At 38.2% G+C, this 26,772-nt stretch overlaps 1 protein-coding gene across 2 annotated transcripts in view; it reads right to left on the reverse strand.

Moving 5' to 3' along the window:
• The window catches only part of CNTNAP2 (contactin associated protein 2), a 1,405,747-nt gene that overhangs the window by 104,076 nt on the left and 1,274,899 nt on the right, over positions 1-26,772 (reverse strand). For both annotated transcript variants that reach the window (XM_075212518.1, XM_075212517.1), the window contains exons 16-17: positions 15,403-15,573; positions 4,259-4,477 (exon numbers count right to left, since the gene is read on the reverse strand). In XM_075212518.1, the coding sequence (XP_075068619.1) occupies positions 4,259-4,477; positions 15,403-15,573 (390 nt within the window). The remainder of the gene's footprint in view (positions 1-4,258; positions 4,478-15,402; positions 15,574-26,772) is intronic.

The raw sequence follows: 26,772 nt of genomic DNA on the forward strand, positions 1-26,772 counted from the left end.
GCACAGAGGTAGGTATCGGGCGGCTGTGCCCCCTTGGGCTTGCACCCTGGGCAACGGCACCGCCCGCACCTGCCTAGGGCCTCATGTAAAGTTGGAAGCAATTTACCAGTGAAATTTGCTTCCTGTACTTTACTTAGTATTCCACGCTGCTCATACCTTTACTCAGAATAGTATGAAAATTGCATACATTTTCGTAACTGTATCCTGCTTGCCAGACCAAGAAAACTGCAGCGTAGTCTTGAGTTCTGGGCATGTATGGGTATGCTGGGACCTGTAGTGCACCATGGGCAATATGCTTTTAAACATCTATTTTTCAAAAATTACCCCAGACCCACTGCTTGAGTGGTGTGGTAAGAGCTCCAGTGTTTTCAGTACAGGGCTGATTATACCTGGGGAGGCCCGCATTTGTTTTGTGGGACCGATCCCGTAAGTGCTCCAGCCCTGTGCTGACTGACCGGGCACTACAGCAGGGGGTCCCCATGCTACCGATTTGTCTGCTATAGTGTCACCAGCCAGGGCTGGTACTAACAAAATTCGGGGTTCCTCATGCCTTTTGTCCCCCCAATTTTGCAGGTTGGCTGGCAGCACTAGGGCTGGTTAAACGTTTTCTGTGGGGGGCTACACATTTTTGTTTTTATTTTATTTTTTTAACACAAAAAGGTCTGTGTGGATCGTCATCATCATCAGCACAGATCTTGCACCAGGTGGGCCTAGAGGCATATCTGCGGCTATTTCCACCTCTACACATGCCCTTACTGTACAATGACTACAGCTGCCATCCCACTACTTCCCCTATTCCCATTCTCTAAACACAACGTGGAGCATGAAAGCAGACTGAGACGTAACTTTGTCTACTGCGCATGGGCAGTTTCAGAAAGCAATTTTTGCGCTTTCGAGTTGGACAACTCTACATGACTCCATAGAGTCTGATGTCAACAAAAAATAGCTAAAATGAACATTCACTCAAAATGTTCCAAGGTATGAGACCACTTTGTCAGGAGTGGGACTAGAACTTATGTAAGTAAACTCTTTTAAATACCTTGTCAAGCTATAATTGATCCCCACCAAAAAAGTTTAAAAAAATATACAAAAATATGTTAATATGAGTCATCACTTTACAAGGGATGCTTATATATCTATACACATTGAAATGTTATAAGCGACCTTTATGAGATATTTTATTATCAAAATCTTTTTAATAATTGAATTTATATTTATAAAAAGCTGCATAAATATCTGTTAGGTTAACAGTCACTTAGCTTAAAATCAGATGTTGCTTGTTGTTAATCATTTTATGACAAATCAACAATTATTTTCAAGCAAACCATGTCTGTGACCTTCGAATATGAATGCGGGATGCATTATTGATCTCCAATCACTGAAAACCAGAAAGGGCACATTTATCCCCTGAGTGCTTATTAGTTTATAAGTGCACCATATGGTTTCATCAAACACCATTTAAAGTCTATGGGCTAGATTTACTAAGCTGCAGGTTTGAAAAAGTGGGGATGTTGCCTATAGCAACCAATCAGATTCTAGCTGTCATTTTGTAGAAGGTACTAAATAAATGACAGCTAGAATCTGATTGGTTGCTATAGGCAATATGCCCACTTTTTCAAACCTGCAGCTTAGTAAATCTAGCCCCATGTCTTATGGGCAGATTCTAAAGAACAACGCGGGCCGCACATTATTACCATTACTACGGAAATTTTAATGCAGATTTTTGCTCGTGGCTCACAGACCTGTGTTCAGTGTTGTCATTACTGTAGTTACAGTAGTAATGAGTAACTATTACCGTAGTAACCTTAATAGTGTGCGGCTGGCGTTGTTGAAAAGAACAGCGCAGGGAATTGAACCTGCCCCTTACTGTGCCACTTATACACAGTGAATACCTCCCAACATGTCAAAATGAAAAATAAATAAGCCCATCCCCATTTTTTACAAAGTTATGCCACACACCTGCCAACCAAAAATGCATTTGGCAGAGACCACGTCCCCAATTTGGTAGGCCAGTCTCATTTTGTCACTTGAAAATCAAGACTTTATGGGTCGTCGTAAAAAGATATGTACAGATGAGCATGGCTTCAGTTTGAATACTAAAAGGGAAGACAAAAAGTGCTTCAAAAACGCCTGTGCCTATTTGAAGTGTTTTGGAGCTCTTTTGAAGCATTTTTCTTTTCATTTATTTAAATAGAGCTCTGGCGAACACTTCCAAGGCATGCTTGCTTTTACGGTGTTAAAAAAGCACCTTTGACTGCTTTGTCAGCGCTTCATTGATTTGAATTGGGTCCTATTCAATGCCTCAAAACTGAGTATCTCTGCATATGTACAGTTCAGAACAGTTCAGATATGAAGACACCCAGGCAACACAGCTGGAAGCTTCAGATAATAATAACAATGATAATAATAATAATTTTTATTATTTTTTATTTCGTTCAATTGCAAATTTAAATTACAATGGTATATTTGTAGAGATTGATATTAAAAAATTGTGTCATCCAGTAAAAAAGCAGCGATGCTTGGCCTGACTGCAGAATAGCATTATTCTCTTAAGGATTGGGAAAATAACTGACTTAATGTATTTTTAAAAGGTTTTGGGCGTGCTGCTGGTTTAGGAGCAAAGCAAAACAAAGGAGCAAATTTGCACCTGGACAAACCATGTTACAATGCAAAGACTACAAATTGATTTCCTTTTTTTAAACGCAAGGAAAATACTGGCTGTTTTTTCATGTAGAACACAAATAATCGATAGTTTTATTTTTACACTGAAATTAAAGTTGATCTATGAGATGCCCTACCCCAACTATAAATCTGTCCATACATTTTAAATTTATCTCCTCCTCCAATGCAACATGGTTTTGCCAAGGTGCAAATTTGCTCCTTTTCTTTGTTTTGCTCCTAACTCAGCATCATTGTGTTCATCTCTGTCTTTGGATAAATACCAGAAGTACCAAACCACATGACCCAATTTAGGTTTATGGTTTAGTACATAGACACTAATCATGCCATGTGAAGGCAGCAAGGGGAGAAGGAGGGGGGAGGACTTTATGCAGAGCAGCCTGAGCTCAGAGCCTCTATAATCACTACATCATGTGTCATGAGGCTGTGGTTGCCATGGTAGTAGTATGACACTCTGCAAACTGTGCAGAACTATAAATCAGTAAATGTAGCCTGAAGAAACAGACCAAGGAAAATACTTTTTTCACAAGATTGTTGCTTTAAAATCTCATACCAACTGAAGTTTTTTGTGTTTAAAAATACTAGTAAAATGCTAAAATCTCGTCAAATGCAAACATTTTTAACATTAATTTCTTAATAACATTTTTAGTAGCATTTGAACCTTGCTGTATGCTTTCCTAATGCATGTACTCATGGTACACAAAAAAAGAGAAAACTAGATGCATCCCAAAAGCCAGAACACCAACGAACCACTACTGCAATGCTACTAGAAGTTAGTAAAATCTCCTGAGGGCATGGTGACATTAGATCCTGTAGTTTCTAGCATCAAGCCCAGTTACATGAGTTTTACTATTATAAATACTAGTAAATATCATAGTAAACACAAGTGGGTATGAGCCCTAAGGCTTGTGGGTTACTAACAGGATGCAATGATGAAAACACCAAGATTTGTGGTAAGGCCACATAGACGGCAGAATTACCACATTTTTTCCTACTTTCCATACTTTCTCCCTGTGGTTTGGGATATAATGCTTTTTCTACTCATTATTTTATATAATTTTAATAACCTTTAGAATATGTTTGTTTCTTTCAGAAAGAGCTTGTTTATGGTTGGACCATCAATACAGTCAGGGGGGTGAGGGCAGAAGATATAACTCCAGAACGGATGATACAATTGCAGGGGTAGCAGCACTCTTTCATGACCACAAACAGACTAATTTTGGCCACACTTGAATGCTAATTAACTATCTACACTATGATAAATGAAGAAATTAATTCATTAATTAATTCATAATTCATTAATTCATTCTTGGAATCCAACTTTGCAATCCCTATTTGGAAAAAAGAGAGTTTACATGTCAGGGTGGCTACTTTCCAGAGTTTGGTGGATCTGTGTTTGTCTTCATCATGTCCAATGAGGTGTGGAAAAAACACACAAGGTGGAGGGTACCTGGCTGTTAAAAGGCTGTTTAAATTAAATTCTAATTCACAGTTGTAGATTTAAACCAGATTTGGACCAGCAATGTAAGAATATATTTTTGGGCAATATTTTAATTTAAAGTGTCACTGATTTCCTTACCGACATAGAACTGGCTTGTGAGCTCCAGTCGTGTGTGGCCATGAGTAGGTGCTTTGCAGATCTGTGGTTGGAGCTGGTCAACCTGTAATCTGGCTTCCTTTATATTCCTCTCTGCTCTGACCCGATGCCACTGGTCGTCATTTAGTGGAGTGGTAGAAGTGACAATCAGCTCTACTGGACCATTCCCAACATCAAATGAAAATGACACCTCTGTGTTGGCTGAATGAGACAGAAAATAACATAAATACAGTTGTTAATCTCAGTACTAGCTGTTGAAACACACAAAAGTATTTACAATATATTTATTTGCTATTGAAAAATAACCATTTTTTTTATCAAACAATTTATTAAATACAACATAAGTAAGAATGCACATGTATGGCCTGATTCATTAAGGATCTTAACTTGAGAAACTTCTTATTTCAGTCTCCTGGACAAAACCATGTTACAATGTAAGGGGTGCAGATTAGTATTCTGTTTTGTACATAAGTTAAATACTGACTGTTTTTTTATGTAGCACACAAATACTTGATAGCTTATTTGTACACTGAAAATTAAAGTTGATATTTGTGTTCTACATAAAAAAACAAGCAGTATTTTACTTATGTGCAAATCAGAATACTAATCTGCACACCTTGCATTGTGACATGGTTTTGTCCAGGAGACTGAAATAAGAAGTTTCTCAAGTTAAGATTCTTAATGAATCAGGCCCCTAGTTATCAGAAATGTCACTTGTCTATGGCATTAGATATATTATTCTGTATATTATATTCATGTATAATGTAGACTGCAAGCTCTAATGGGGCAGGGAGTGATGTGAATGATTCGGTAGTCAGCTGAGCACACTCAAGATGACTGCCTCACCCTCTGCAACAATGTAAAGTGGTTTTGTCCTATTGGGAGTGAGGCGCTGTATAAATAAAGGATTATTGTTATTATTATATACAAACCACAAACTACACCTTTAACTGTGAAAAACGCAATTATTTATTGTTTTACAGGTTTCTGAATTCAAATTTGCAGGTGAAACAGACAGCAAGTCAAGTAATTGATTATTACCATAATTTTTGAATATCGCCATGTGCCATTATTGGAATACACATATTGTTATACTATATGAAAATGTCTGGACAAAGTCATAAATAATCTGTACACTTTGGGTGTCAAAAGACTGGCAAAAAGGCACCTGTTAGCCACAGAGAATGTGATGTAGAGTAGCCCTTAAACAGAGAGGAGTAGCCCTGAGCAATCATCAGAATATAAGGATCACCATCCCCAATCCCAACAGCCAGTGGGCTGGCTCCCTTCTCACACCCAGCATCTACAACTGGGGGAACCAAAGGGGGGATAAAAAGCAGTATTCAGTGTTCATGGAGAGACTAGGAGATAGGACTGGCTGATGGATGTGGTGCCTGCTGGACTGTTGAGGAGAATGTGAGAAGAGGCTTTATAGGAACAGACATTATCTGCTGCCTTTTACTCAACTGCTATGGATCCTGAGACAGTGTCTGTGCACCATAAGTGGGGTGACGCTTGAACTGTATCTCTAACTTGCTGGTGGTAAAGAGACTGTTGAACTATGTCCAGTTGGAGGTACCACAGCAGGGATTGACTCATTGGTGAATGCATTAGTGTTTTGCTCTTTAATTTCCATGTTATAGTACAATTGTTGTTGAGGGATTGCATACTTCATAAAAGAGTTATAGCTCTGCTGGTGAACAACAACTTTGGTTAAATACATTTGCTATTTTTTATTCAGATATTTGCCTGTGTGTAAAAATACTTCCACGTCCACGGTATTGAGGCTGGTGATAGGTTGATAAGTGTTAGATTACATATAATTCTAACACATTAAAACCATATTTGGATTTGCATGTAAATTAATTACCCAGTGGGTTTCGCCATTTGTATTAATCTCTTCAGTGGATTGAGTTTCCTAGAGCGTGGTTTACTTTTTTTATGGTGACAATCTTGATATATCATGATGATGAATGATGATTGTGGTTATAATTAAGGAAATTTTCCCCCCACTGCTGTGCATCAACATGGTAATAGAAACAATAATTAATATCATTTGCTTTTACCTTGGCTCGGGTGTTTTTCTTTTTCACAATAAACATACTGTAAAGCTTACATAGTAGCTGGAACATATACTGTATGTTACATATGGAATATCATAAGTGATATAATCATTTAATTGTTATATTCTATGTGAAATATTACTTGCAATCATTATTTATATTTCATTTTTTTATAACTAAAATTTTTTTTGTAGCTTTACAAGCATTTTTAAAATTAAATAATACAATTATATTATTCATGCATATTTATTATAAATCAGCCATGGAATAAAAATGTTATGCTTAAACACAAATGTTTCATTATGCTCTCCAGTTCCTCTGCTTCTCTATTGCTAGTTATTTTTCACTCTTACTGCATACAATAAGTGTAAAGGAATTCTCAGCAGCCTAATGCAGAATTGCATTGGTTTCTAACTAATAAAAGCTTGTCCAGGGCCCCTTCAATTCCTCTCCATTTTATACCCTTATCTGTAAAAGCCATACAGGATACTAACTCGAAAGAACACTGAATTCAGTTCACACATCACTGTCATTACGATCCAATGTAATGCAGATTCAATCACTATCATCTGACACTCCGCAAAATTGCATTTTGTGTGTGTATTATATTTTACTGTTAACCATGCAGGAATTACCCATTCAACAGTAACAAGCAGAAGTAAGGCAGGTACATCTCCAATCAATGATTTCTTGGTTCTCAGGAAAGCACATAGATACCTTGACTGCCCTCTATTTATCTCTAGTTCTCATGGGGCTTTCAGAAATAAAAATAAACATTGACATGTGTGTGTGGCCTGTAAGTAAAGATGATGCAGAGATTGGTAAGGAGTTAGCATAAGTGAAGGATGAAATGATCAAATTGGGTTTATATAGAAATAGAAATAGAAATATGGCCCATGAAGTTAGGCTGGAGAAGAAAAACATCAATGGATGATAAGGATGGGTTGAGGAAAGTGACACATAGGTAGAGGATAAGGTTGGGGTATGGAGGTGATAAATGGAACGATTATATATGTATATCTAATATATGTATATATACATATATATTTATATATATATATATATATATATATATATGTATATATACATACATATATATATATATATATATTAGAGATGAGCGGGCTCGGATATCTGAAAATCCGGAGCCCACCCGAACGTTGCCGATCCGAGCCGGATCCGAGACAGAGCCGGGTATTCCAGCCAATTGCTAAACTGAAACCGAGGCTCTGAGTCATAATCCCGCTGTCGGATCTCGCAATACTCGGATCCTATAAATTCCCCGCTAGCCGCCGCCATCTTCACTCGGGCATTGATCAGGGTAGAGGGAGGTTGTGTTAGGTGGTCCTCTGTCCTGCTATATCTCGTGCTGTGCTGTGCTGGGGAAATAACAATGCCCTTTGAAGAGCACAGCACAGCACGAAAAATTAAAAAAAAAAAAAAAAAAAAATATCCAAAAACAATCCTGCAGTATAAGTCCATTGGTACTGCAATATTACAAAGTTCACTGATTCTGCAGAATAGACTGGGAATTAGTGGAAATGATTGTTATTGAGGTTATTAATAGCGTAGGAGTGAAAATAAACAAAAAAACTTGATTTTAACACTTTTTATGTTTTTTTCAAAATAAATCCGAATCCAAAACCTTAAATCCGAACCAAAACCTTTCGTCAGGTGTTTTGCGAAACAAATCCAAACCCAAAACCTCAAGCAAATCCGAATCCAAAACACAAAACACGAGACACCAAAAGTGGCTGGTGCACATCCCTAATATATATATATATATATATATATATATATATGTATATATATATACACAGTGAAGTTGGTTGGGTAAGGGAAGGGACACAATGTGGAAGATGGGATTAGTTTGGAAAAGGGAAAAATAAATGGATCAGATGGAGAATGAGGTTTGATTGGGAAAGTGTAATATAGCTGAAGGAAGAGGTGGGATCACCAAAGGTCACATAGATGGTAGAGGTTGGACTAAGGAAGCCACACATAAATGGAGAACTCGGGTGGCCTGGGGAAGGGGAACACTGATAAATAGGAGGTGGGCTTGGGAGAAGTGCTTAAAGGCTATATAGGTGTATGAATGAGTTGAACGTATTTTTCTTTGTTGCGGGAGACCTACCTGGAATTTGGGATCTTCTGGGAGAGTGTGCATGTATCGTGGAATTATACGCCCAAATGTGGGATTTGGCGAACCATCTTGCAAATGCATCTTTTTCTTCTTGCATGCAGTAAAAATACCCGCTGTTTAATATTCACACTGCAAATTAGAGTTGAACTAGGACATGGCCCATCCCAATTTTAAATGTATCTACAAATTTTAATTAAATTTCCCCCCTGCAGGGCAAAATGGCTTTTGCCAAAGTGCAAATTTGCTCCACTTTCCTGATTTTCTCCTAACTCTAAAAAAAGCACTTCTCTCCAAGGTTACTCGTCTTTAATCATTAATACCTTGTCTTCTGCTGTGCAATTTATGCAGCAGAAATTAAAATTTTAACTAATTCTTTGTTGTGAAGATTTCCAGGAAAATAAGCAATAAAATAAGCAATCACTGCACATTGTTGACATGAAACTGTAGTAGCAGATTAAATCTAGCAAAATCTTTCAATATGAAAAACAAGTCTCTGAAAGCTCCAAGCATCTCAGCTAACATTTTAGTGTTCCATTAATGTTAATGTCCATTAATGTGCCAAAAGTAAATCTGCGTCCTGGGATTACTCAGGTGTACTGAGGTGTACAAAACCCTTGGTGTATGACACAGGAGGGAGGTATATGCTAATACGACTAAGTTGCTGCAAGCTAAATTTAGCACATTTCTACATTCATTCTAAAATACTTTGACTTTGATACAGCTTCACCTTGAAAACACTGCAAATTAATGTTGACTCCTGAGGAAAACTAGGAAACCACTATCAATAACTATTTTAAATCCTATGGTGGAAGTATATCAGTTTTTAGAACACTATGGGCCCGATTTAGAGTCGAACGTACATCCAAGTGTGAGCTACAAAAATCCGCCTTGCTCAGTAAACAAAGTAGAATTATGATTTACGCATAACATGAACTCCCCAACACCTGAATAGGTGGATCGGGGGTGCTCAAGCTAAAATTACTTGCAGTAGGGGTGTACATACGTAAGTGTTGCTCCCCCCATGGCAATCCAGTCTATTTAAAGTAGGTCACATCTCCAGATATGCCCCTTTGGAGAAGTAACATTTGAGGTTCCCAAATGCATGATTTGAAGATACTTACTGTTGCTAATTTATCTTTACCATGTATAATAATAAATAAAAAGGCCCCTTCCCTGTACAAAATAATTAATACACACTAGCTCTATAGCCTGGACTAGTTACCGCTAATGTAAGGGAATAGACAGTGTGGGGTACACCTGCAAATGTGGTAATCAGCATCAGGCTATGACATGCTGGGCTGGTCACACTTTAACAGGGTGATCTGAAGCATGGTGGGGTGATGCCAGTCCCTGCCTAGTCATCACGGGGCAAAATTCCTTTGGAAGAATTGGGGCCCGCAAAAACATACTGGGTCCCCCAAAGCAAATCAGCTCCATGTTGAACAGGATTCTGGGCTTCTCTTGGGAACTGTCAGCTGCGGGTGCAATGGATAAAAGTCTTAAAATAAGTAAGTTTGTCGGTGTGTGTGTTGGGAAGGGGGGGGGGGGGCAGCCAGGGAGCACATGGAGCAGGATGTTTGTCTATTAGCTCTTCAATTTAAAATATCCTTCTGGAGTGTTTGGAGTGTCCAAGATGGAGGGGGGTTTGTTTGGATATTTAAGTAATGTGTCATGCACTGTATTTCTCTGTATATCTCTGTGCTACGGATGTGTAATGTATTATGTGCTGAAGCTGGGTGATTCAGTGTCTGTTTGGCCTTGGCCTGGCAGTACTTTTGGCGAGGCCTCTATCAACCTTTTATATCTTCCTGTCTACAATGGCAGTTGGAATACCTGGGAATGGAAACCTTAATTTTTTGACTTGGAATGTCCAGGGCCTCAATGATGAGCTTAAGAGGTCCCTGGTTTTGTCTGAACTGAAGAAATATTAGGTGGATGTTATTTGTTTCACTGAAACTCATTTACTTGGTGGTAAGTTGTTAGCTCTTAAAAAGCTGTTTGTTGGGTGGGCATATCATGCAGTCCATGCCTCTAGCTCTCAAGGAGTGTTCCTACTTATTCAGAAGTGTGTGGATGCAAGGGCACACAGTGTGTGGTTGCAGGGGCACACAGTGTGTGGTTGCAGGGGCACACAGTGTGTGGATGCAGGGGCACAGAGTGTGTGGATGCAGGGACACACAGTGTGTGGGTGAAGGGGGCACAGAGTGTGTGAATGCAGAGGCACAGAGTGAGTGGATGCAGGGACACAGAGTGAGTGGATGCAGGGACACAGAGTGAGTGGATGCAGGGGCACAGAGTGTGTGGAGATGAAGGAGGACACAGTCTGAGTTAGCCGTAAATTATTCTTTGACAGAAATATAATTGAAAAAAATATATAAATATATTAGTTTCCCTTGGATGTGTATTATTTTTGCATACAACTAAATAAATATTTCTGTCCTGACCTAAATACTTATTACATTTTTTTGATCTAACTACTAATACGGGACTGCTCGGTAATTATTTTGGAGGAGTGCCTTGAAAAATTTATGGAGACTCTAAGGGTGTCGCGAACTGCAAAAGTTTGGGAACCACTGCATTAAGGGTTTATTTGATTCTGCTTCACTGTTCTCATAGGGGTTTATATTCCTCCGCTTATATAGTGATATTCTTAAAAATGTGGTGACATCCCTTATACGATTCAATTAAAAGGGACCTAGCTAATTGGGATCCCCTTTATATTTCTTGATTTGGGAGGGTAAGTGTTATTAAGATGAATGTGCTGCCCAGGGTACTGTACTTGTTTCAGACACTCCCTATCGTGGTGCCGGGGACGTTCCTAACCTCCCTGCAAACAATTTGCGGCAGATTTATCTGGCAGGGTAAGAAGTAGCTTTTGAAGCGTTCATGTCTAGCCAAAGCCACTGTTTCAGGAGATTATGGACTCCCACTCTTCGAACGTTATTATCAGGTGGTAAACCTTAGTCAGATTATCTCGTGGCAAAGTCCCCCGGGGCACAAAAGATGGGTGGATCTCGAAAACGCGCTAACCCCACACCATGCCCTGAAATTCCTTTCTTGGCTTCCTTGAAATCAAAGATCATCCTCGATCTACTCTTATCCCACTCTGCCGCTCCGGCATCATCCATAGGGAACAACTCCGCTTTCGCCTCCCCTTGGTGAAATGTGGGTATTACTCAGTTCATTCATATTTCGGGCAAATTTGTCCCACAAACATTCGAGACTTTAAGTGAGAAGATGGGCCTCCCTTCTTCCTTATGTTTCTCATTTATAAAAGCGCGAAGATTTATCCACGTTCAATGTATCACCTCCCACGCCAGCCAATTCAGTAACTCCCCCCCTAGCCAATTCATTAGCACCCCCCTAACCAATTCATTAACATCCCCCCTAGCCAATTCATTAACCCCTATTGCCATTTCATTAACACCCCCTAGCCAATTTATTAACCCCCCTGATGTGTATATATATATATATATATATATATATATATATGTATATATACACATACATACATATATATATATATATATATACATACATATATATACATACATACATACACACACCTTGGTGGGGGGGGGGGCAACCGGTGTATTAGCCTAGGACTGCTGGAACCCTTAATCAGGTACTGCACTTGATTTGCAATACCATGGGGCTGTTCCTTGTCCTTGTCTTCTTGATAACCCATTCAGATTGATGTTGATGCGACTTGGTTCTCGACACATTACCTTATACTTATACTCGATTCTTTTAGATGGGCTCTGTGTTGGTGGTTTCTTGGTATTGTGAATTGCTTGGGAGAATAAATTAGGTCCGATTACTGATAAGGACTGGGGTAGGCTCCTTAAGAGTGCCTATAAGTTTACTGCATCCTTTAGGCAGATTCAAGTGTTTATCCTTTATAGGACATATGTCACTCCTTTGTTGATGTCCACATTTTGTGGGAGGAATGCAATAACCTGTCCCAAGTGTGCGAGCCTTCGGGCCACTTTTTGGCGTCTCCTATGGCACTGCCCCACGGATTCTGAATTCTGGGGTGAACTCATGGACTGCATGATACAACATGATGTGAGTGTACTCCCGCTCAGTTCTAGAGTATGTCTTTTTTGGGCTCAATATTGGGGGCAGAATGCATAAACTTTGTCAGACGATTGCTGTCTACCCAGTTTATGCTGCCCAAGGTCATTGATGCTCAGAAGTGGATGGTCAGTGGGAAGTCACGTAACTATGACTGGGTCCACTTAGTTAATGATACCTGTGGACATGAACGGTTCATGTATACCTGTCAAAATCTGGTGAGTAAGTATGACATGATTTGGTATAGGTCGTGGATATCAGCCTTTGTCCTGGAGGAGATTGCTACTTATGAATTGGGCCGGACAGACACCTAGTCGCTCTCCATGCTTCCATCTGTGTTGAATGCTCATTTTTTTTTTATTAAATTTTTTATTATTGTGATTTTGCATCTGCCTGCATGATATTCTAGAAAATATTTCACATACTGTTTCTCTATTATGCATGCTCTCATTGTATTTGGCACGGTTTGTTTCTCTACAGTACTTTTTGTCAGTATAATGTTGACATGTATGTTGTGTCTTTATTTTTCTTTTATTATTTTATTATTATATTTTCTCAGCCCCTACGTGGGCTTTTGGTATTAGTGTTTGTTGTGGTTGGAAGGCAAAAACGAAAATATCAATAAAGCCATTGGCTGCTCAGACACTGTTGCACTTGCAAGCACCAGCATGTCGTGGTTGCCAGAGAATGCTGGAGGCTTGTGAAACTACAAGCGCCAGCATGCCCTGGCAACCCCTTCCAGTCTAAATGCAAAGAGTGTGTATATGGCAGCACAAGGACTTGTTAAGCAGGGGTACTGTTTACCTTAGAGGTAAGCAACATGTGGCAAAACTTTCCTGTATTAAAATAGCACCAGTCTCCCAGTTAAGTATTAATTATACAATTTAAGGGATTGGGTGAGGTGGAATACTTGAGCAGACAGAGCCCTGCAGGAGGTTGACAGTGAGCTAAGTCCAGAGCCGGATTAAGGGAATGGAGGCCCCTGTGCTAAGGGTACTGTGAGGGCTACCCCCTAGTGAAGCCCCCCCTTGAGCGCTTACCTTCTTCCGTTCTTCTGCCACTCCCTGTAGTGCTTCCGCGGTGCGCAGTAAGATCCTTACTGAGGAGATCTTGTGAGAGTGAGACTATGACTCATAGTCTAACTCTCACGAGATCTCCTCAGTACGGAGATTACTGCGTGCCGCGGAAGCACTACAGTGACATCAGGCAGCTAACAGCATAATATTTGCTATTAGGTGTCTGCCATTTTCCATGACATGACAGTCGGAGCCGGGGGCGGAGACGCCCCAGACCCGATGAATGCCGGCGGGCCCCCCAGTTGCTTGAGGCCTCTGGGCTCTAGGCCAGTTAGACCTTGGGTTAATCCGGCTCTATGTCACAAGCCTGGCATTTCTGGACCATCTGTTAAGCAGAGTGAGGTATGTGTTTTTGGTACTTGGCTAATTGTTTCCTAAGAGAGAATTATTCAAAAGACACAAACTGGTATAGCCACATGATTCAATTCTGTACCAGTGACATCTTAAAGGTGGTAAATACATACTATGCTACATGAGTATGGGCAGATGTGAGTAACATGTGGAGAGCATGTGTGGAGGTCTGTGGGGCATGTGGGGAGGTCTGTGTGACATGTGTGGAGGTCTGTGGGGCATGTGTGGAGGTCTGTGGGGCATGTGGAGATCTGACGAGAGAGATGTGGGAACACAGGAGACATGAGGAAGAGGTAGAGGGACACAGAAGAGAGGTAATTGAACAAAGGGAACGTGAAGGACACAGATGATAGCGATGCATCATTTAATAGGATATTCTATTGTACTATATAGTGTTAAAAATCATCTAAAGCTAATTTTACGCTATCAATATCATAAAAGCTTCTGGGGGCTGTGGAGGCCACAATGCGCCCGACCATTCACTGCAAATGTCCATACCAACACTTCTAAATACACTCTGGCATAGAATATACATAATAACTAATCTATGGCAGGTGTCCCTCTTGCAGAGTTAGAGAGACCAGTCCCTGATAGAGGCTGAATAGCATCACTTACTTGAGCTCCATCTGGATCCACGTTGCTATAGAAACCATTTGATGCTGTGTATTCAAGAAACAGGATGCATAATTGATATCGTTATTAATCATGTTTGTTAGTACAGCTCTGCCATAGATTCCTGTAATGCTGCGGCTGTAGAACGTGGCTTTGCACTATTCTATAGGCACCAAGGACTGAAGTAGTATGCAGGCATCTGTCAAGCAGGAACTGTGAGAAGTTCTGATGTCTGAGGACAACAATATTTTTTCACAGGTCTCTGCATAGACTCTTCAGTTGTATTATGAGCACAATGTTTATAGAAAAGATTTTCAGAATTAAGCTATAGTGGAGTACACAGTGTAAGTATTAAATATACTATAAGCCACTATATCAGGGCTGTCTAACCTGCGGCCCTCCAGGTGTTGTGAAACTACAAGCCCCAGCATGCTTTGCCGGTAGACAACCAGTTGATAGCTGGAAGGGCATGTTGGGAATTGTAGTTTCACAACACCTGGAGGGCCACAGGTTGGACAGGCCTGCACTTAATAGTTCATTGAACATAAATGGTAAAATCTGCCGGTCTGTTGCTTTTATACAGGAAATAGACTTTAAGGGCTAGATTTACTAAACTGCGGATTTGGAAAAGTGGAGATGTTGCCTATAGCTAGCTTTCATTTATTTAGTGCATTCAACAAAATGACAGCTAGAACCTGATTGGTTGCTATAGGCAACATCTCCACTTTTTCAAACCCGCAGTTTAGTAAATATACCCCTAAGTATCTTTAAGTTTTGCAATAGTTGCCACAAAAATCTACTTACATTTTAATTCTATCTTGATAAAGTCTGTACTTCCTCTATTTTCTACAAATACTCCATCAGGGGCAGACGTCTTGAAGTAAAAGGAGATGTCAGCACTGGTTTCCCCTTGAAAAGTAGAGAAGTGGAGGAAGGAGTTGGGTGCAATAAAGGAGACGGCATTCCAATAGTTTTCTGTAAAGTGAAAAAAGCAAAAAGGATTCAAACATATAACAGTGACGTGAAAGCTTGACAACAGAGCATACAATTACTTGACCGTTAATAATTTAACTAAAAGGGGTCTACCCCTATTTAAATTTATTCCCCCAAATTATACGAAAGAATGTTCATCATTGTAAAAAAAATAATCTGTTATTGTGTAATTACAGCACTTCAACTTGTCAATGCCTTTACAGCACAAATGTTTAATATGTACGTTTTGTTTGTTGGGTGTTTTGGGGACAGGCTGATTTTTTAAAATCAGATTAAGTAACTGCTCTATTTCATTCATATAGCAACTTAAAAGTAACAACAATTTGCTTTCCTTTTGTCAATTGAATAGTATAAACTTAGAAATATTGGAGGGAATTTCCTTTTAAACAATTAGTGGTTGGATTTAAAAAAGTACCAGTAGTATAGGTAGTTGAAAAACTCTAAAGGTGGTCAATGTAATATAACATATTGAAACCTGCTATTCCATTTTTGTTTGCAAAACACTTGCTGTGAATTTTGGGAGTCTGGTTGTATATGATAGAGTCAACAAATCAGTTTGCAAACCACTCAGATCTAGGTGTGTCAGTGACATAAAATATAGTTGACAGTACAGTGAAAGGGTCTTTGCTATAACTCTTTCTATACTCAGGTCCAAGGACTGTGTTTAGCAGCGATGATGTGTGCAAAGAATCTTTTATTTCATTGCAAACCAACTGATTTCATCTGTCCCTCTAAAATGCAGAAGCGAAAGAAATAAAAGCAGAGTTCATTTTTATGTCATTTGTATTTTATGTTGACCTAGCTTGGAAGAAAATATCAATTTAATGCAGAAGCTTTAAATCACCTAAACTTTATCATAAAGTCAAGCAGAGATGGATGGTGGGACTTGTTTTCATCTCCAGTTTTATGTAAGTTTAGAATGTTTTTAAAAGCTTTTGTTTCTTTCTCAAAACGAGCAAAATCTTACAGTGTCTACTAATAATACAGCCAAGGTTACTCTGTGACATAGATGGTTCATATTATGTAACAAATGCAGGAAAAGTGTAACGTATTAACCGCTCCCTTCTTTGTGGAACAATAAAACAATCCAATGTGTTGGAGGCATATGGGATGACTATATCAATTTAATGATTCAAGAGAACACATCATTTCCTATGCAGCAGTTGCTTATGGGAGGCATCTTAGTAAAAGTGAGTTAGTATAGGTTTTAAGCCTTGCTCCTTATAAAGTTTAATTTACTGTTGAATGACATTTACATATTAAAGTCTGCGCTACTATCTTTGGAGTTTCAATAAACATCCTGGAATCCATCCGCTACAGCATGATATCTCCATAACTTCCATTACAAAGAGGGCCACGTCCTTTCCATCTGGCCCTTTCTACAGGTCCTTTAGTTGCCCTGCTCTGACATGAGCAGTGGTTAGCGGTGAGAGACATTTCTGACACACAGCGGCATCAGCCATCAGAGTTTTGTTACTATCGGACGGTTTTCTTCTTTGCTACACAACCCCATGTGTAATCCTGTGGTTCTGCTAGATTGGGATTTGATAGTATCCTTGTACAACAATAATGTTTTCTCACTATATGCTATTGGACTGCACACTTATTGATCTTCCATTATCCGTCAACTATTGTAACACATGCTAACTGCTTCTTTGGATACTTTTTGAGTGATATTTACTCAATTCTATGAATAGTTTTGGATTGCAGGTAGTATTTGCTATACATAAGCTTATATGTGCACACAATTTATGACTGCTTCTATATATTTTTTAATAAATCTTTGAATTTTGATTTTAAACCATTTTCTCTCTTATTGATTATTTGGGGGATAAAGCTGGCACCTCTTTTCATAGTACTGTATATTGTTTCACTTTTTTGGGGAGTGTCAGAGCTCCTATTAGAAGGTGGCCACTGTCGCCCACAATATTAATTAATTATTGAATTTACACTTAGGGAAGACATCTCTAACTCTATTTTGTGTTGTATAGTTTGCACTTTTTTTGGGTATGCGTCAGTGTGTTTGGAACACAGTACCCGAGGAAGTGTTTGCTATGCACCATGCAGCGCATTGAATTTTACTCATTTGCTTATATAGTGCCACCAATTACACAGCACTGTACAGAAAATATTTAGCCATTCACGTCAGTCCCTTCCCCAGTGGAGCTTACCATCTATAACACATACATACAAAACAAAATACAGGAATCAATTAGTGAGTAGCCAATTAACATACCGGTACGTTTTCGAGTGTTGAAGGATACCAGAGTGCCCGAAGAAAACTCGCGCATGGAGAGAACATTTAAACTCTGAAGGGGCGCACGCAGGATTTTTAAGGAGGTTTTCCCCCCCAAAATATATAGAGAGAGCTGCTGCGCATGCCGCCACGCATGCGCAGCAGCTCCATTTCGGCGACACTGCACTGAACAGCAGCTGCAGCGCTGTCAAAGAAGCGTTCGCTGCGGTGCTGCAATACAGCACTGCCGCGTACGCTTCTTTGACAGCGCCGCGGCTGCTGTATAGTACAGTGCTGCTATGTAGGGACACTGTTCTTTTGGAGAAACCCCTCCCCTGCTCTGCACAGATAAATCCCTGGTCAGCAATTGAACTCATGCCACCATGTATATATGTCTTTGATAACAAATAAAGAACATAGCAATATGTATGCAGAAGTTCCACTGCCAGACCAAGGATTATAGTGTTTATATTGAAAGATTTGTTTTATTAATCTCACAACATGCCTCATTTCATTATAAATAACTGGACACTAAAATGACACATATATATCTCTATTCATTAACACGAAAATGATGTGCCATGCCATTACAATACACACTAAAACAGATCAAAAATACCAAATGCACAAATCCATAATACATAAATCGCCAAGTCCAATAAAGGGTACATCAATCTCTATTTATTCAGATTTATTTCATGACCCCTCTTTTATATATTCTAAGATCCGCTTTACAAAAAACAACATCCAAAAAAATACGCCAGTCTTCATAAAACATGTTAGTTTTACAACTTCTGCAGTCCTAAAAACTGAAATGCAAATAAAAAGTTTATATGGTGGATAGGAACAATAGCTGAGTATCAGGTACCACATAATAAACAACAACACTACGTTGTGTTTTATGGTTTGACTTCAGCTATATATATATATATATATATATATATATATATATATATATATATATATATATAAAATCTGCAGAGCTGGCAAACATTCTGTTCTATGAAGAATCCTATTCTCCCATACTTAATAAATACCACTGTAAGCCATTCATACGTATTAATGTGATTTTTGAAATAGAAAAGGACATATTGAAACATTTAACAATACACTGCCAGAGAGCTAAATGTATTCAGAACACCTTTTAAGCTTCAATGTAAGTGAGAGATAAGTATTGCATGGGTGACAGTCATTGTTTTTTAATGGGGAATATCAGTTTTGAAAATCTTTGCTTTTTAGCTAAATGTTGCATAGTGGGGCGATTCTTTATTCCATTCTTTGCATTGTTAATGTTTTTGCTTAAAGTTATAGCACACCATCGCCGTATATAGCACACATCATAAAATACATAATTATCTTAACTTGATTAATAATTATTTTGACGAAGAAATAGAAGACAGTGATTGTGAAATTGCATCAAACCAATCACCAATTAGCTATTACCTGCCTAGTGCAGATTAGACAATTAACATGTCTGATTGGTTGCTATGGTTTAGTGCAAATTTACATCCGAATGCAACGTCAGTAAATCACCTTCAGTGTCTTTAGTTTTGCAGACTAAGGCGTTTTTAGTTGTTACAGTACAAAATATGGATTGGGCAGTAACTAAAGAAATGAGTATATAAGGGCTGATTCAATCCTGTGTGAGAAGTAAAAACATCTGCACAGGAAACATTAGCAAAATGATACTTTGCCTGCACCTTTTTGCCCTAAGGGTATTCTAATAAAATGAAAGTCCCTTGCTTGATCTTGCATGAACTGGGACTGGTTTGATGAGCAGTAAAGTTGTGGTTGGGCATGCAACATTGAGAAGAGCCAGGTGTTGCTTTATGTTGGGTAGGTGCCATACCGGCATCGCCATCAGCATTAGCGTCAGAGGTGCCATCCTGCCTAGAATAATACCACTGCCACTAATGAAATCCAGGAATGCACTTGCAAAGCGTCCAAGTCCCCATACCCGCCATATAAGTTGGATATTCAAGCACATTTGTCTCACTGTCCCTGAATCTTCTCACCAGCCTAGGTGTGGCGAGCAGATACCAACAAGAACAATGCCATATCAGCCATTCATATATATGTGGTTTTTGAAACAGAAAAGAACATATAACAATACAAATCATTAGAGCTAAATCTACTTCACGGGAAGGTTGTGCAAAGAATATTGTATTATTTGTCAAGAAATAAAAAATATTTTGATCTGCAAACAATGATCATGGAATGTAAAAGGAAAATAATTGGTTTATAATGCTCACCTTTTAAGTTTCAGTGTAATTGGGAGATAAGTATAATCATTTTCTTTCGTCAAAGGGAATTGAATCGGCCCTATATGTTGTTAAAGTTGGTTAGTGGACTTGACCGTCAACTTAATTAGGCAATAAAAACTGGAGGACAGGCATTTTCCATTTGTGTACAATATAGTTTTCCATAGAATAACAGTAGAAATCACCGGGCTTGTCATTGAAATAGGCCATTTTCAGTTAGATTGCTATATGTGACAATGTTAGAGCAACTTAAACACAAACATAAATATAGCCAGTATGGTCAACTTATGGGTGCATAGTTTATTTGGGCTACTGTAAAATATTGTAGGAGGTCTTCTATTATATGGAATTTCAGAGCTTGCTAAAGCAGAATATTTCTTGCCACCTGGTCCAGTGATAACAATAATCCAACATTCCCCATAATCATTAAATCCAATGTGGTCACATATATTAAAGAATAAATAGACACCCACATATCAAATACTAGGGAAAATTTTTACCTTTATCTCCGTTCTACTGAATCACGAATCAGTTAACGTCTACTATTTGCAAACCACAAATGTATTGTATCCGTATACTGTTAGTGCTTTAATTTATTGCACCTGCCTATTTCAGTGTGACAGAATCTCAGAAAACTAAGCAGAAAGAAAACAAATAGGCATAAACTAAAAAGAAATATGTAGCCATAAATGCCGAGTGCCTCCATATCTCGGTAAATGCAAGGATAAAAATTCACACTCCACACTAATTAATCAGCAGAGCAATATCTATGTATCAATTATATGTTGCTTTATTTTGACATGTATAGCTGATGCCATGGGTCTAGTTAAAAGGAAAAAGAAACAGCATGCATTTCATATAAGCAAAATAAACCAGCATGTAATTGATACTTTCATTTTGTTGTACTGATTAATTAGGAAAGAGGTTTCATATTTGCTTTGTGTCCCAGTAACCAGATGCTTACAGCAGATTTACTGTAAATAAACTGCTTTTGCTTCTACTGTAACTCTCTATATGCTTTTTAAGGCTAACACAATTTAAATAACATGGACATAACGTCCAATTCAACTTCGAGTGCAAAGGACCCTTACGACAGCCTACGATTTCATGGGCGGAACGTGGAGGAGAATGGGCGTATGTACGTAGTCAATGCACAGTAAGGGTGTGCCAAGCTCGAGTGCATGCAGCAGCGTCTGATTTAAGCTTTGAACATCTTCAAAGGTACATTGTTTTCAGTCATATCCCTTGCACCAGCTACAGGTCAGGTGTAGGTGCTGATTAGCTGATTAGTACTGATGACGGCTGTGTAAGCATGCTAGAACATGAGTTTGCAATCAGGAGCAACTGTAAAAATGTATTTTATGTACAGTAGACATTTCTAACATCCTAATTAATGTATTTTATGGGAACAAAATGAAAAAAAAAAACCTTTTTGTTTTGTCATTAATGACTATATTGTTTCCAGGTGACAAGCATTGATTTTCTTATTTTTTTCTGTGCGTTCTTTTGGAACTTTTTATTCCACATATGTGTAAAAAGAATGAAGGAAACAGGTGCTCTTGTTGTATTAATACTGCACCTCATTAAAAATTCATGAGTCTTAGACTATTGATTTAATACACCTCTATATGTAGCATATCAATTTCTTTGCGCCCTCTTATATGTTTGACTTATTCCACATATGTATTGGACGTATCTTGTAGGATATTGACTATTATGGCAGAATGGACCAAAACCCATATTCATTAACAGATGTATCTTCAGATCAGCTCCTTGTTGAATATAGAAGTGCATATCCCAAACATGCAGTTGAGGCATGCTTAGAGTTTCAGTTCCATGAGATAACCCAAATGGGGTTCCACCTACACATGTGCCAGGGTGGATGAACTCTCATCACCGGTCCCCCACACTGCAGAACCTCATAGCAGTTGCACGGTTTGTAAAGTAGTTACACCCTTGTGTCCACGTGCAAGCAAGATTTTAACGGAAGGAGGCTAGGACAATATCTAGCCAAACTAAACTTCTACAACAGTGCAGAGTGAGGATGTGAGGCTCAGGTAAAACTGGGGAAACACAGCTATAGTAAACAAAGTTCCTACATCCAACTTGTTTAAAAATAAAAAGGTTATTACAGAGTACATTATAGTACCATTCACTTCAGGATAGATCATGGCATCCCCCAGTCAACAAGACTTGAGATTGTTTAAATGAACTCTTTCTACATAAAATGCCCATATATCACTTTCATGTAAATAAAAACGACTTCTTTCAAAATACAGAGCGTGTTTCTTGCTTGTCAAGTGTACAGACACAGTGGCGCACGCAGGGGGGGTTTCTGAGTCTATAGAAACCCCCCCTGCGCTAAGTGGCCACTGTCCTATACAGCAGCCGCGGCGCTATCAAAGAAGCGTCCGCGGCGGTGCTGTATTGTATACAGCACCGCCGCAGACGCTTCTTAGACTGCACATGCGCAGCAGCTCTCTCTCTGTTTTTTTTTTTTTTTGGGTTGGCGGGGGGAAACCCCCCCCCGACAATCCTCCGTGCGCCGCTGAAACACTGTAGATGTAGGGGATGGTCAACCTATTGAAAAATCCTATAATTGAGTCTACGGGCAACAGGTACTTTTTGATTTATGTTATTTTTTTTTATTTTATTTTAAATAAACTGTTACATTATAATGAGAGTAATCACAGTTGTTTAGCATTACTTTGGTAAGTAAAGCAGTTCTGTGAACTAGTTTATTTTTCTTTATTTAAAGAAATAAGATTACACAGCACCCAGCGGATATAAATTACCGGCATCAAAGGAACTGCTCTCAATACATTGACTTTTGGCTCGGCTTGCAGCAACAGTGCTGATTTTTTTTGCTTTCAAAAAGAGTGTTAGATTCAGGATTAGGAGTACTGCTGATCACCCACTGTTTTGAAAGCTGTATTAAGCCTTCGGAATTGCGGTGTTCTCTAAACAGATACGTGCCTCTTTCCAAATGGATGTTTAACCTAGATGCTCACTGGTAAGGTGACAGATATCCTAGCAACAAAGGTCTGTACTTAAAATACATGTTTAGCTTGTAGTTTAGCACTGCTAATAATCATAACAATAACACCAGTCAATGAATAGATTCATAGCTACTTTGAAATCTCCCAGGAAGTTATTATGTGAATAAGACTGGAGGGTTTTATATTAAAGTTAATGGGGACACAGTAGGTAGAATTCATCAAAAAGGAACTGTCTGTCTTCCAACTAAAAGACGCAAAGAACATCTGCTTACTGGCTGGTAAATAATTAAACACTATTATGTTTTTTCCCAGTTGGCAAACAAGGGTTATATGGATAGATAAACACTCCTGACTTTTCTCTCTGTGATTTACATATGTATAAAAAAATGTCTTTAAGCTAGGAGAATGACTCTTTTCATCTACAGATCTGCCATTGCCTGTATCACTCAAAGTGGCAGAATATGTAGATTATATAGGTTTCACGTGTCATAGAGCTTGAATTAATTTCCACTTACTCTAAACACTTATTTAACTCCGGATGAGCGTATAAAGTAGTTATGTTATTTGTACTTAAAGATCTGTTCTCTAGACAGTGTAGATGTTTTGTACATGAATATGACACTTTGCATATTGCAGTCTACTCTACAAGCTTTTAGATGCTGTCTATGTGGTTGAAAATGAAAATAACCATTCAGAATAAGTTGACGCAAAGTCATTTATATGAGAGAATGTGGTGCATATTAGGTTTGCTTTCTGATGTCTGACAGGGCAATATACTGGGGTGACAGACAATAGAGAAAAGTCAAGATGGGGAACATTGACAAGAGAGATTTCAGATAGGCAGGCAGCACAGGGAAGCGTCAGTTCATGGTGATATGATATGTTTAGAGTGTGACTATTGTGTTTGTTGTTCTAACGCTGCAGCCTCACTAAGTGATATTACATCCCAAGCTCCTTCAGCTGAAGTGCTACAAACCTTGGCCTCTCAATATACTGAGGCTGGATTTTTCCAGGAGTTATGGCGGAGGAAGCTAAGACATGATGCAATGTGGGAGTGTGTAGAGAGTGACAGAATTGTTTTACTGACCAAATACAGTTAGGAAACAGAACAGATAGTGGCAATTCTGAACCCTAAAGTAAGTGTAAGGGTAATCCATGCTACAGATAAATGTATAAATCCATGTTTAAATACAATTTAATACCGTTAATAGCATTAATGTTTTCTAAACCGAAGCGTTACATGTTGTCTGGACTCAATGATGGCAGAGTACTATGTACTATTAACCGGAACTCCACCGAGTATGATTCTTATAGAAAATTAGATGTTCTATTTGTAGTTTGATTCCTCTACGTATGTCCTTTACATTTATGTATGTTCCTATATTGTTATCACTGATTATTAAAATTGTCTCGGGCAGCACAGTGGTTAAGTGGTTAGCACTTCTGCCTTACAGAACTGGGGTCATGAGTTCAATTCCCGACCATGGCCTTATCTGTGAGGAGTTTGTATGTTCTCCCTGCGTTTGCGTGGGTTTCCTCCGGGTGCTCCTGTTTCCTCCCACACTCCAAAAACTTACTAGTAGGTTAATTGGCTGCTAACAAATTAACCCTAGTCTCTCTCTCTGTGTGTGTATGTTAGGGGATTTAGACTGTAAGCCCCAATGGGCCAGGGACTGATGTGAGTGAGTTCTCTGTACAGCACTGCACGATTAGTGGCGCTATATAATATACGGTGGTTGCATTCACATGTGTTTGGATTTATGTAACAATATTTGGTGTGTTGTTTCAGACGTAAGTCTGACTATCATTAATATGGATTTTAGAGGAATGGTTACATTTTATATACTGTATCTATATTTATGTCAATGTTGAATTATATTTAATCATATAAATATAAAGTATATATATATATATAGATATATATATATATATATATATATATATATATATATATATATACATATATATATATATATATATATATACAAGTTAACCCGTGCATGATACTCATGCATTCTAGTCAAATCAAGCTACTTCAGGTCTTAAAAAGGTTCTTGTCATGCATTTGGGCCTAGCCCAGGCCTCCTAAGGGGAAGAGTGTTACTTCCCGACGCAAGTGCCCTTTTTAATGTGTGTTCATGAGGTAAAATTACCTCACGAAAATGAGTTTGACCCCTCAACTTGTAAATTTAGCCTTTACTACCCCTCCCATGGGGGGAAGGGGGGATGAAGGAAGTTAACTGACTTCACTATTCTAATTTTTTTGTCAAATAATGTCAGTATACCAAATTTCAGGTCAATTGGATGAGCCCTTTCTGAGAAAATAGTTTTTCCCACACACACACACACACACACACACACACTAACACACGCCGCTACACATGTGTGTTCATGAGGTAAAATTACCTCATGAAAATGAGTTTGAGCCCTCAACTCGTAAATTTAGCTTTTACTACCCCTCCCACGGGGGGAAGGGGGGATGAAGGAAGTTAACTGACTTCACTATTCTAATTTTTTTGTCAAATAATGTCAGTATACCAAATTTCAGGTCAATTGGATGAGCCCTTTCTGAGAAAATTGTTTTTTCCACACACACTAACACATGCCGCTAGGCTTTTACTTTTATAATATTAGATAATGCTAAGAATTTAGTAAGTCAGTGTATAACTCCGCCCAGCAGGTGGCGCTGCAGCTTGTTTTTTTTTTTTTCAGACACAGACTAACACACGCCACTAGGCTTTTATATTATATATATATATATATATTTATATATATATATATATATATATATATATATATACACACACACACACATATATATATATATATATATATATATATATATATATAGTTACTTTATATTTATATGATTAAATATATTACAACATTAACATGCTAGATACAGTATATAGAATGTACCATATATATATATATATATATATATATATATATATATATATATATATATATATATATTCATAGTGTTTAATTCTATTCTCAATAGGTAAAGAATTAGTGTAAAGTACCAACGATTTTCCATTCTTTTTGTATTATTTTTTGTGTTACTTAGAGCTGTACATAAATTTTTAAGATACTTTCTACATTCCCTGATTTTTGTACTTATTGCTTTTAATTGTGGTTTGAATGACTGTGTATATATTACCTCACCATGGGTATTCCTGTTTAATAAAGAATTGTATTTATGTAGTAAGGCAATCTGTAATGTATGTGCTTATTTTAATGCACTTTTTCGTGCGCTTTTTAACAACAGATAAGTATGAACGAATATCTATGATCTCATTCACTACACTTATTGTCAAGTCCTTTTGCAACAATATTACTTTTATGTTAGGTTATATAGAGTAGTACTCTTATGTTGTATGTATGTGATCTTTGACTGTTAAAATATAATTATTCTGATGGAAACTGCTTGCTCAGTCAGGCAATTACCAGTGGGGTGGAGCATGGAACAAGTCAAGTGGAGAAGAAAATGTCATAATATATTTATATATTCCCTATTAATTGTTTTATCTTAATGATAAATTAGCAGAACATTATACTAGAGTGAAAAACATGTCTTGCATTTTTCAGTATGAGTGGGAATTTGTGTACGGGATTTGTATAGTGGGAATTTCTATATTTCTATATGGCTTATGCTGATCTTTGTACAACAAAGAGCTGCCCA

This window comes from Mixophyes fleayi, chromosome 5 (assembly GCF_038048845.1).
Source record: "Mixophyes fleayi isolate aMixFle1 chromosome 5, aMixFle1.hap1, whole genome shotgun sequence".
In the NCBI taxonomy this organism is placed as follows: domain Eukaryota; kingdom Metazoa; phylum Chordata; class Amphibia; order Anura; family Limnodynastidae; genus Mixophyes; species Mixophyes fleayi.